The sequence below is a fragment of the Ranitomeya imitator genome, chromosome 5 (genome assembly GCF_032444005.1).
Source record: "Ranitomeya imitator isolate aRanImi1 chromosome 5, aRanImi1.pri, whole genome shotgun sequence".
NCBI classification, from domain to species: domain Eukaryota; kingdom Metazoa; phylum Chordata; class Amphibia; order Anura; family Dendrobatidae; genus Ranitomeya; species Ranitomeya imitator.
Genome location: NC_091286.1, coordinates 430,200,967 through 430,212,306, shown reverse-complemented (window position 1 = coordinate 430,212,306; position 11,340 = coordinate 430,200,967). Strand labels below are relative to the sequence as shown.

The following is an 11,340-nucleotide window of genomic DNA, read 5'->3' as shown; positions in this document are numbered from 1 at the left end:
TAGATAGATAGTTAGATAGATAGTACCAGAGTCTACAGAGAGACTACAGACTGGCTCCATATCTGGAGAAACTCTCGGACCCCAGAGGCCCCCAGATCCTAAGCCAGTATAGACTCAGTGCCCACAATCTGGCCATTAAGGTCATCTGGCACAGACAAAGCTACAACCCCATTGAAGACAGACTGTGCCTACACTGTGACCTGGAGATCCTGGAGTATGAGACCCACTTCCTGCTACACTGCACCAAATACTCAGCAGGGACACTCACTTCAGGAGACTATCTGATCTCTTCCCTGATTTCAGCTCCATGATGGAGGAAGAGAAAACATATATCCTCATGGGGGAAGAAGAGAGCAGTGGAGATAGCAGTGCAGTATGTGAAGGCGTGCCATGGGCTGCGAGAAAGACAACCATAATACGCCATGGACTTTCATAGCCCCCACCCTGTACCCCATCCATCATTCCCACAGTCCCCACCCATTATCACCACAGTCCCTACTCCCTATTCCCTACTGTACATGTGCTTTGGCAAAACAAATGATTATTTGGCCCTGCCAATAAAGCTTCTTTAAATTGAATAGATAGATAGATAGATAGATAGATAGATAGATAGATAGATAGATAGATAGATAGATAGATAGATAGATGCACCCATGTTTTTATTTAGATAAATTGATATGAGATAAATGGATAGACAGAAAGATAGATATGGGATAGATAGATAGATAGATAGATAGATAGATAGATAGATAGATAGATAGATAGATAGATAGATAGATAGATAGATAGATAGATACAAAAAAAGGAACAGCACAACAGTTTTACTTATCTTCGGTAAGTAGGCAATCCGTCAAGCGATTAACCAAGTTCATAAAGATTCAAAAAAGAGGCGTGAGAGAGGCTCATGTGGAGCCGAAACGTCGCCCAGACAACTGGGTTGATTAAACCTTCCATGTTTTCACTGAAGGAATGGAGTGCTGCCTCTTTTTTGAATGATAGATAGATAGAAAGATATACAGACAATAGATAGATAGATAGATAGATAGATAGATAGACAGATAGACAGATAGACAATGGATAGATAGATAGATAGATAGATAGATAGATAGATAGATAGATAGATAGATAGATAGATAGATAGACAATGGATAGATAGATAGATAGATAGATAGATAGATAGATAGATAGATAGATAGATAGATAGACAATGGATAGCTATATAGATGCACCCATGTTTTTTATTTAGATAAATTGATATGAGATAAATGGATCCCAGGGAGGAAAGACTGTGCCAACACTGTGACCAGGAGGCCATAGAGGACGAAACCCACTTCCTGCTACACTGCTCCAAATACTCAGCAGTGAGGGACACTCACTTCAGGAGACTCTCACATCTCTTCCCAGACTTCATCACCATGAAGGAGGAAGAGAAAACATATATCTTGCTGGGAGAAGAAGAGAGAGCGGTGGAGATAGCAGCGCGGTATGTGAGCGAATGCCATAGACTGCGAGAAAGAGAACTATGATGCCATGGACTATAGCCCCCAACCTGGACCTGCCCCATCCACCTCCCCTATGCCATGGACTATAGCCCCCACAATGGACCTGCCCCATCCACCTCCCCTATGCCATGGACTATAGCCCCCACCCTGGATCTGCCCCATCCACCTCCCCTATGCCATGGACTATAGCCCCCACAATGGACCTGCCCCATCCACCTCCCCTATGCCATGGACTATAGCCCCCAACCTGAACCTGCCCCATCCACCTCCCCTATGCCATGGACTATAGCCCCCAACCTGGATCTGCCCCATCCACCTCCCCTATGCCATGGACTATAGCCCCCAACCTGGATCTGCCCCATCCACCTCCCCCCACAGCTCCTACCCAACATCCCCTCAGTCCCTATCCCTATTGCCTCTATACACTTGCTTTGGCAAAACTGATGTGTATTTGGTCCTGCCAATAAAGCTTCTTTGAATCTTGAATCTTGAATCTTGATAGACAGAAAGATAGATATGGGATAGCTAGATAGATAGATAGATAGATAGATAGATAGATAGATAGATAGATAATGGATAGATAATAGATAGATAGATAGATAGTTAGATAGATAGATAGATAGATAGATAGATAGATAGATAGATAGATAGATAGACAATGGATAGATAGATGATACATAGATAGATAGATAGATAGATAGATAGATAGATAGATAGATAGATAGATAGACAATGGATAGATATATAGATAGATAGATAGAAAGATAGACAATGGATAGATATATAGATGCACCCATGTTTTTTATTTAGATAAATTGATATGAGATAAATGGATAGACAGAAAGATAGATATGGGATAGAAAGATAGATATGGGATAGATAGATAGATAGATAGATAGACAGACAGACAGACAGACAGACAGATAGATAGATAGATAGATAGATAGACAATGGATAGATAGATGATAGATAGATAGACAATGGATAGATAATAGATAGATAGATAGATAGATAGATAGATAGATAGATAGATAAATAGTAGATAGATAGTTAGATAGATAGATAGATAGATAGATAGATAGATAGATAGACAATGGATAGATAGATGATAGATAGATAGATAGATAGATAGATAGACAATGGATAGATAGATAGATAGATAGACAATGGATAGATAGATAGATAGATAGATAGATAGATAGATAGATAGATAGATAGACAATGGATAGCTATATAGATGCACCCATGTTTTTTATTTAGATAAATTGATATGAGATAAATGGATAGACAGAAAGATAGATATGGGATAGCTAGATAGATAGATAGATAGATAGATAGATAGATAGATAGATAGATAGATAGATAATGGATAGATAACAGATAGATAGATAGATAGATAGATAGATAGATAGATAGATAGATAGTAGATAGATAGTTAGATAGATAGATAGATAGATAGATAGATAGATAGATAGACAGACAATGGATAGATAGATGATACATAGATAGATAGATAGATAGATAGATAGATAGATAGATAGATAGATAGATAGACAATGGATAGATATATAGATGCACCCATGTTTTTTATTTAGATAAATTGATATGAGATAAATGGATAGACAGAAAGATAGATATGGGATAGCTAGATAGATAGATAGATAGATAGATAGATAGATAGATAGATAGATAGATAATGGATAGATAATAGATAGATAGATAGATAGATAGTTAGATAGATAGATAGATAGATAGATAGATAGATAGATAGATAGATAGATAGATAGATAGATAGACAATGGATAGATAGATGATAGATAGATAGACAATGGATAGATAATAGATAATAGATAGATAGATAGATAGATAGATAGATAGATAGATAGATAGATAGATAGATAAATAGTAGATAGATAGTTAGATAGATAGATAGATAGATAGACAATGGATAGATAGATGATAGATAGATAGATAGATAGATAGATAGATAGACAATGGATAGATAATAGATAGATAGTTAGATAGATAGATAGATAGATAGACAATGGATAGATAGATAGATAGATAGATAGATAGATAGATAGATAGATAATGGATAGATAATAGATAGATAGATAGATAGATAGTTAGATAGATAGACAATGGATAGATAGATAGATAGATAGATAGACAGACAATGGATAGATAGATGATGGATAGATATATAGATAGATAGATAGATAGATAGATAGATAGATAGACAATGGATAGATAGATAGATAGATAGATAGATAGATAGATAGATAATGGATAGATAATAGATAGATAGATAGATAGATAGTTAGATAGATAGACAATGGATAGATAGATAGATAGATAGACAGACAATGGATAGATCGATGATGGATAGATATATAGATAGATATATAGATAGATAGATAGATAGATAGATAGATAGATAGATAGATAGACAATGGATAGATATATAGATGCACCCATGTTTTTTATTTAGATAAATTGATATGAGATAAATGGATAGACAGAAAGATAGATATGGGATAGAAAGATAGATATGAGATAGATAGATAGATAGATAGATAGATAGATAGATAGATAGATAGATAGATAGATAGATAGATAGACAGACAATGGATAGATAGATGATGGATAGATAGATAGATAGATAGATAGATAGTTAGATATATAGACAATGGATAGATAGACAATAGATAGATAGTTAGATAGATAGATAGATAGATAGACAATGGATAGATAGATAATAAATAGATGATAGATAGATAGATAGATAGATAGATAGATAGATAGATAGATAGACCGGAGCCTACAGAGAGACTACAGACTGGCCCCATATCTGGAGAAACTCCCGGACCCCAGAGACCGCCAGATCCTGAGCCGATATAGACTCAGTGCCCACAGTCTGGCCATCGAATGTGGCCGACACAGGCAGAGCTACAAGCCCAGGGAGGAAAGACTGTGCCAACACTGTGATCAGGAGGCCATAGAGGACGAAACCCACTTCCTGCTACACTGCTCCAAATACTCAGCAGTGAGGGACACTCACTTCAGGAGACTCTCACATCTCTTCCCAGACTTCATCACCATGAAGGAGGAAGGGAAAACATATATCTTGCTGGGAGAAGAAGAGAGAGCAGTGGAGATAGCAGCGCGGTATGTGAGCGAATGTCATAGACTGCGAGAAAGAGAACTATGATGCCATGGACTATAGCCCCCAACCTGGACCTGCCCCATCCATCTCCCCTATGCCATGGACTATAGCCCCCACCCTGGATCTGCCCCATCCACCTCCCCCCACAGCTCCTACCCAACATCCCCTCCGTAACTATCCCTATTGCCTCTATACACTTGCTTTGGCAAAACTGATGTGTATTTGGTCCTGCCAATAAAGCTTCTTTGAATCTTGAATCTTTGATAGATAGATAGATAGATAGATAGATAGACAATGGATAGATAGATGATAGATAGATAGATAGACAGACAATGGATAGATAGATGATGGATAGATAGATAGATAGATAGATAGATAGATAGATAGATAGATAGATAGATAGATAGATAGATAGATAGTTAATTAGATAGATAGATAGACAATGGATAGATAGATGATAGATAGATAGATAGATAGACAATGGATAGATAATAGATAGATAGTTAGATAGATAGATAGATAGACAATGGATAGATAGATAGATAGATAGATAGATAGATAGATAGATAGATAGATAGATAGATGATAGATAGACAGACAATGGATAGATAGATGATAGATAGATAGATAGATAGATAGATAGATAGATAGATAGATAGATAGATAGATAGATAGACAATAGATAGATAGACAATAGATAGTTAGATAGATAGATAGACAATGGATAGATAGATAATAAATAGATGATAGATAGATAGAGATATAGATAGATAGATAGATAATAAATAGATGATAGATAGATAGATAGATAGATAGATAGATAGATAGATAGATAGATAGATAGATAGATAGACAATGGATAGATAGAAGATAGATAGATAGATAGATAGATAGACAGATAGATAGATAGATAATGGATAGATATATAGATGCACCCATGTTTTTTATTTAGATAAATTGATATGAGATAAATGGATAGACAGAAAGATAGATATGGGATAGCTAGATAGACAGAAAGATAGATATGGGATAGATAGATAGATAGATAGATAGATAGATAGATAGATAGATAGACAATGGATAGATAGATAGATAGATAGATAATGGATAGATAATAGATAGATAGATAGATAGATAGATAGATAGATAGACAATGGATAGATAGATGATAGATAGATAGATAGATAGATAGATAGATAGATAGATAGATAGATAGATAGATAGACGGATAGGTAGATAGGCATATAAGATACATAATAGAGATTTACAGATACCTTTTGCCTTTCTGTGTGATTTAACCCTGACACAGGTTTGTCCTGATTTATAGGTGGATCTTTCCCTGTAGCTGCAGTTGATTATTGTATATTGTTCAAATACAAAACTCACAGAAAGGAACATTTTAGCAATAAGTGGATCTGTGTAATAGTTTACCATATAATTCCTTAGAATGACAGCTTTTTACATTGTGAAGTTTTGGTGTTTCTGAGTAGAGATACTAATAGTGAGTTTATTGAAGCAATGGCCTGCTCTGTGCACGTATACACCATTAACACAACAAAACCACAGAAATCCCCAGTGTTATTAGGTGGAGAGCTAATGAATAGAACAATCAGCACCAAGTGCTTTTAACCTTAAGCTATTGTTTCATGTGTGTATAGATATACGATCTACAATAGTTACTTCTAATGAAATATACATTTCTATAACTAGTTTTAGATATTAGATAGATTGATATTAGATAGAAAGATAGATATGAGATAGAAAGATAGATATTAGATAGATAGATAGATAGATAGATAGATAGATAGATAGATAGATAGATAGATAGATATTAGATAGATAGATAGATATGAGCTAAATAGATATTAGATAGATAGATAGATAGATAGATAGATAGATAGATAGATAGATAGATAGATATTACTATGGATTTCCTTCAAAGTGGTCGCTGTGATGAAACAATAAGGACACATTTCTCAGGGGTCATAATTTTGCTTTCTCCCTTGAAATGGTAAAAATATGTTTGTAATGAGAGAATGGACGCAATTTGCCCTATTAACGAGACATTGAGCCTCTTTAATGGGTTAACAGAATAAAGTGTCCTCTTGGGTGAAATAAAATAAGATCTCCATATGTCATTTTGTCTTTTCGCTCATTAGCCAGCACTGTCCACAGGTTGTTCTAGAAGGCAGGTCAGGTTACTTCATCACACTTTGTGGATGCCACATTACACAGGCTCAGTGATCCATAGACAGTAATCATTAGGATCAGGCACACTTCTCCTCCGCTTGTTGAATGGCTGGGCTTACTACATTATAAGTCCAGAAATATCAGCCTCACAAATCAAGCATTTCCCCAAGTTTTTATGACTGCACTCTTTAATGCTTATTTTAGATTATTTGTATTGTATTTATGCATCTTTAGAATATTAGTTTAATTCCTGTATTGACTTTGTATCTTTCTCATTATACAGGTGTGAGTTCCACCTACACATGAGCATACAGAGCCCTCCCCACCCCTCATATAAGCATAATGTGCATAGTGTGCAGAGAGTTTATCAGTTACAAAGCCCTTTATTCAGAACAATGATACTGATGAGGGACAAGTCACCTGGGGTCCAACGTGGAGTGAGTCCACCGTGCATATTCATGCGTGGGAGTGGATGGCTTTGATCTGTGTACTACACGATTGCTGATGTCAGACATTTGACAGATTGGCATCTGATCAGATTGGTGGCTTTGGGAAATCCCAGGGGCGTTCCTGGAGCTCCTCAGATGAGGACTGCCTCTTTGTACCCTACCTCACTCCCATTTAAAGCTCAGTGGGGCTTTAATGAAAACGTGTCTGCAAATAGTCATTGAAGCAAGAAGATGGTAAGTGCCGGCTCTGGCTTCCCTGCCCCTGGACTGTGCACTGCTTCCCCAGCACTTGCCTGCACTCACTTGCCTGCACTCATTCTCCTGCTGCTCCTCTTTGATCAGTAGTTTTCTCTGGCTGTTTCCTACCCAGGACCTGAGGTTTACCTGAGCTGTGATCACTACAATCTCTTATCTTTCTCACTAATGTGAGATGAGATTAGGGCTCAGGGATTAGGTTTTCCTTTGTGTGTAATTGCTGTATATGTGTGTGACATCCTCTGCTCTGGATGAGCTACACCTGGTGCCTGTCTGTGTCTAGCTCCAGGACAGGGCTGACTATACTGATCGGTGTTTTGGCATGTGCTTTCTGTATTATCAGCTGATTCACAGGGCTGAGCCTTCATTTCTAGCAGGGTAGCTGGCTTTCCCTCCCCTGAAGAATTAGCCTTTGCTGCAGTAAAAAGTCTGATTGTGCCCTATCTAAGAGCTCTGCTCCTGTGTTCTCTCCACAGAACACCATTCTGGCGTGCCAAGACCAGTACTTTGCAGGGGGTCAGGGCTATGACTGCCCATACTTCTCCTCAACGTCAGCAGCCAATGTTGATGTTTCCAAGGATACTTGGGTCTCTCTCTGGACTTCTGGTCTCCTGGACAACAGATCAAGCAACCAAGGTCCACAATCCCACGGTAAGTCCACTCTATATTCATGCTTCTTCTCTAGGTGGCTTTAGTCTAAACAGTGTTTTATTTTCAATTTTTACTTTGCCTCTAAATAACCTGGATAAATCCTGGATCTCATTTGTCATTCCAGGTCAGCCATATCTTGGGTGCACTCTTCAAGACGATTACCTCTGGGGGGATCAGCTGTCTAATCAGATGTTCACAAACAAACAGGTAAGCATTGGGGTGGCAGGCACTTTAGGGGTTAATTGTGGATGCAGCTCTGCAAGCTTCAGCGATCTCAGCAGGGGGTAGTGGTGATCAGCAAGGACAGGCAGACCAGCATCTTCTATCTAACCTGTTCTCTCATTCAGCTCCAGGATACTTTAGTCCAAAGGGAAGAGGAACTGGCAAGGTTACACGAGGAGAACAACAAGTTGAAGCAATACCTGAACTCCACTTTTGTGAAATGCTTGGAAGAAAAGACCAAGGTGTGTAATTCTATCCTTCTAGTCCAAGTGCTGTTTATTATCAGTCATCTTGGAAGTGATGACCACCTCTCCACTTCTGAGGGTAGATAGGAACCTCCTGAGATGCGGGCCACGTGGGATGGGGGTAAAGGTCTCTAGTATGCTGATTTGATTGTTGTACAGCCAGAGGTGATCCTTTGTTGACAGCAGAGTCTTGTCCTGGCTGTGATCTGTTTTTAAATGTTTTCCATTGTACGTGCAAATTGCACCTGCACCTCAGCTGGATCCCCTGCGGTGCTTGGCTCCAGGTAGAAGCTCTCCAGACTCCTCCATGGGGCATTGTCAGTGTGTTGGAATGTCAAGCTCCTTACAAAATCACTGCTAGGCAGCAAATTACATGAAATGATTGCTACTGAGTCTGATACTAAGATTGCAATGTTTTTATATCACAGAAGCTGCTGTCCAGAAGTGGTCTTGGAGCTTCTCTAAAGAGAAAGAGCAGAGCTAGCAGCCCCACTCCTCCTGAAACCTCAGCTAAGAAGGCCAAAAGAAATCTTTTTAGCGACTTCACTGCCTGCGAGCAACAATCCAGCCCTGCCATAGAAAAATGGGTGCTGCAAACTCTTGGACTGAAAGATGTCAACACTATTGATGACTCTGCTACAGTTAACTACAGTGCCATATCTACAGAACTTATCAACAGCCTGCCAGGGGCAAACTACAGCAATGCAGAGGGTGCCCCATCTTCTGGATACAGCACAGTGCTCAGGACCCAGGTACATGGCCAAGCTGGAGCTTCCTGCACCCAAGACTCCCCTTGCATGGAAGACTACTCTACTTCCACCTCCAGCTCCACATCTCTTGGACCTGTAAGTCCCTTTGGATCTCCCATCTACTACACTCCTGAGGTCTCTCCAAACAAAACAGACGTTGCTTTCACCACATCCTTGAACCCTCATTGTAATGTGAAGACCCACAGCTTCTCTAATGGCCAAGCGTTTGTCCGGAGGGACACTGAAGGAGGATGGAGGTTTACATGGGTGCCGACGCAGTCTGGTTAGTCCACTGGATGTCTGGTCCTGGATGTTTACAGAACAGTTTTGCACTTGAATCGCTCATAAGAACTTAGGAAAACCTCCTCAGGACTAAAGCTTGACACAATCCTGGTAGTCAGTCTAAAAACCTTTGGACTGGGTTCTAGTATACTACTATGGGGGGGGGCTTTGTTTGTTTACATGCAAATGTATATATGTATTTTATTTTTTCCATGAAAAAATAGTATTTGCTAACAGTTTATTTCTGTTGGGTTCTAAGTGCAATTAATGCCAGTGCAGTTCTACTGACTTAGTTCTTGGTTTGCACCTGTTTGTTTTGCTGCCTATATGTGATCACTGCCCTTTTTTCATGGTTCTATCAATATGACCTAGAAGAATAACATTGACTTGATAACAACAGACACTGACCTCCCACTCCCATTATGCCAATGTAAGACCCTCACACACTGCCAGGCTGGTCATCAGAGATGTACATCATGAGTGCCGAACAGGTCTTTTGTTTTCTTGTTCCACGATTAACAGGATGAGCTGCCCCTTAACAAGAATGGACTTTTTTTTTTTTACCAAGACTATTTATTTACTGCTCATTGCATTAATAAGGACAATCATGGTCAAATTTCCCTGTGTTTAATTCTATATGAATAAATCATAAAAATAATCCTAGAGAGCTGGTGTTTCTGCCTATCCTGTGCAGTATTAAAAGCTGGAAAGTGTGTGTATGACTGCTAAAATAAAGATTTGATAATCTATAGGGGAAAATGTGATATAAAACAACTAAAGTGTGCACATTAACACATGTCGCGGTAGGAAATGCTATCATTTCTTCCTCCACACTACAAACAAGTGGAGTTAAAAAAAAAACTTGCTTAATAAAAGTAAAGCTTTATACACTATACTATTGACTTATCTGACATTATATATTATGCTGGATGCGTTCTGTCATCCATTAATCTGAAAAGACTGTAACCTAACACTAAGTCTTATGGTCACTGCAGAGAATCATATTTCATAGTTTTGTGCCTGTCTAATTTCTACTATGTTACATTTGTGTGGTGTGTATTTTATTTTCTGATATCAGAATTAGTACCTAAACCAAAATATAAAATGATTTTTGTTACGGATACTGATTTATTATTATTATTAATATTATAATCATAAAAACAACTACAATATAGGTGACAGGTGTTTACATTTACGTTTGCCTAAATTTAGGTGTGCTGGGTGCAGAGGACGTTTCCTTCTTAAACCGTTTAGAAAAGTCTAGGTCATGTTTGCACTGTAGTCTGGGAACATAATGTTCTGGTACAGGCTTGTCAGCTTTAAAGATTATTCCAGAAGCTATGGAAAAACTTTCTGATTGTTGGGGGTCAAACAGAAGGACCACTAGCGATCTTGAGATTGTTATTCTAGAACCCAAGAAAGGGTCTCTGTATCCCTGTCTTGCATGCTCGACTTCCGCTCCATTCATTGTCTAAGGCAGGGGTCCCCAACTCCAGTCCTCAAGGCCCACCAACATGTCATGTTTTCAGGATTTCCTTAGTCTTGCCCAGGTAATAATTGCATCACCTGTGCAATGCAAAGGAAATCCTGAAAACATGACCTGTTGGTGGGCCTTGAGGACTGGAGTTG

General features: G+C 38.5%; 1 protein-coding gene across 1 annotated transcript; it reads left to right on the top strand.

Moving 5' to 3' along the window:
- The first annotated feature begins 7,487 nt into the window (after window positions 1-7,487).
- Window positions 7,488-10,831, top strand: GMNC (geminin coiled-coil domain containing). The gene is made up of 5 exons (XM_069727115.1): window positions 7,488-7,541; window positions 8,039-8,213; window positions 8,338-8,420; window positions 8,561-8,677; window positions 9,109-10,831. Exons 1-5 carry the CDS (start codon window positions 7,539-7,541, stop codon window positions 9,715-9,717), a joined length of 987 nt encoding a protein of 328 aa, XP_069583216.1. The 5' UTR covers window positions 7,488-7,538; the 3' UTR covers window positions 9,718-10,831.
- The last annotated feature ends 509 nt before the right edge of the window (window positions 10,832-11,340 follow it).

Coding starts and splice junctions, on each gene's coding strand:
- GMNC (XM_069727115.1), top strand. Junction 8,214..8,337: donor CCAAGGTCCACAATCCCACG/GTAAGTCCACTC, acceptor TTGTCATTCCAG/GTCAGCCATATCTTGGGTGC. Junction 8,421..8,560: donor AGATGTTCACAAACAAACAG/GTAAGCATTGGG, acceptor TCTCTCATTCAG/CTCCAGGATACTTTAGTCCA.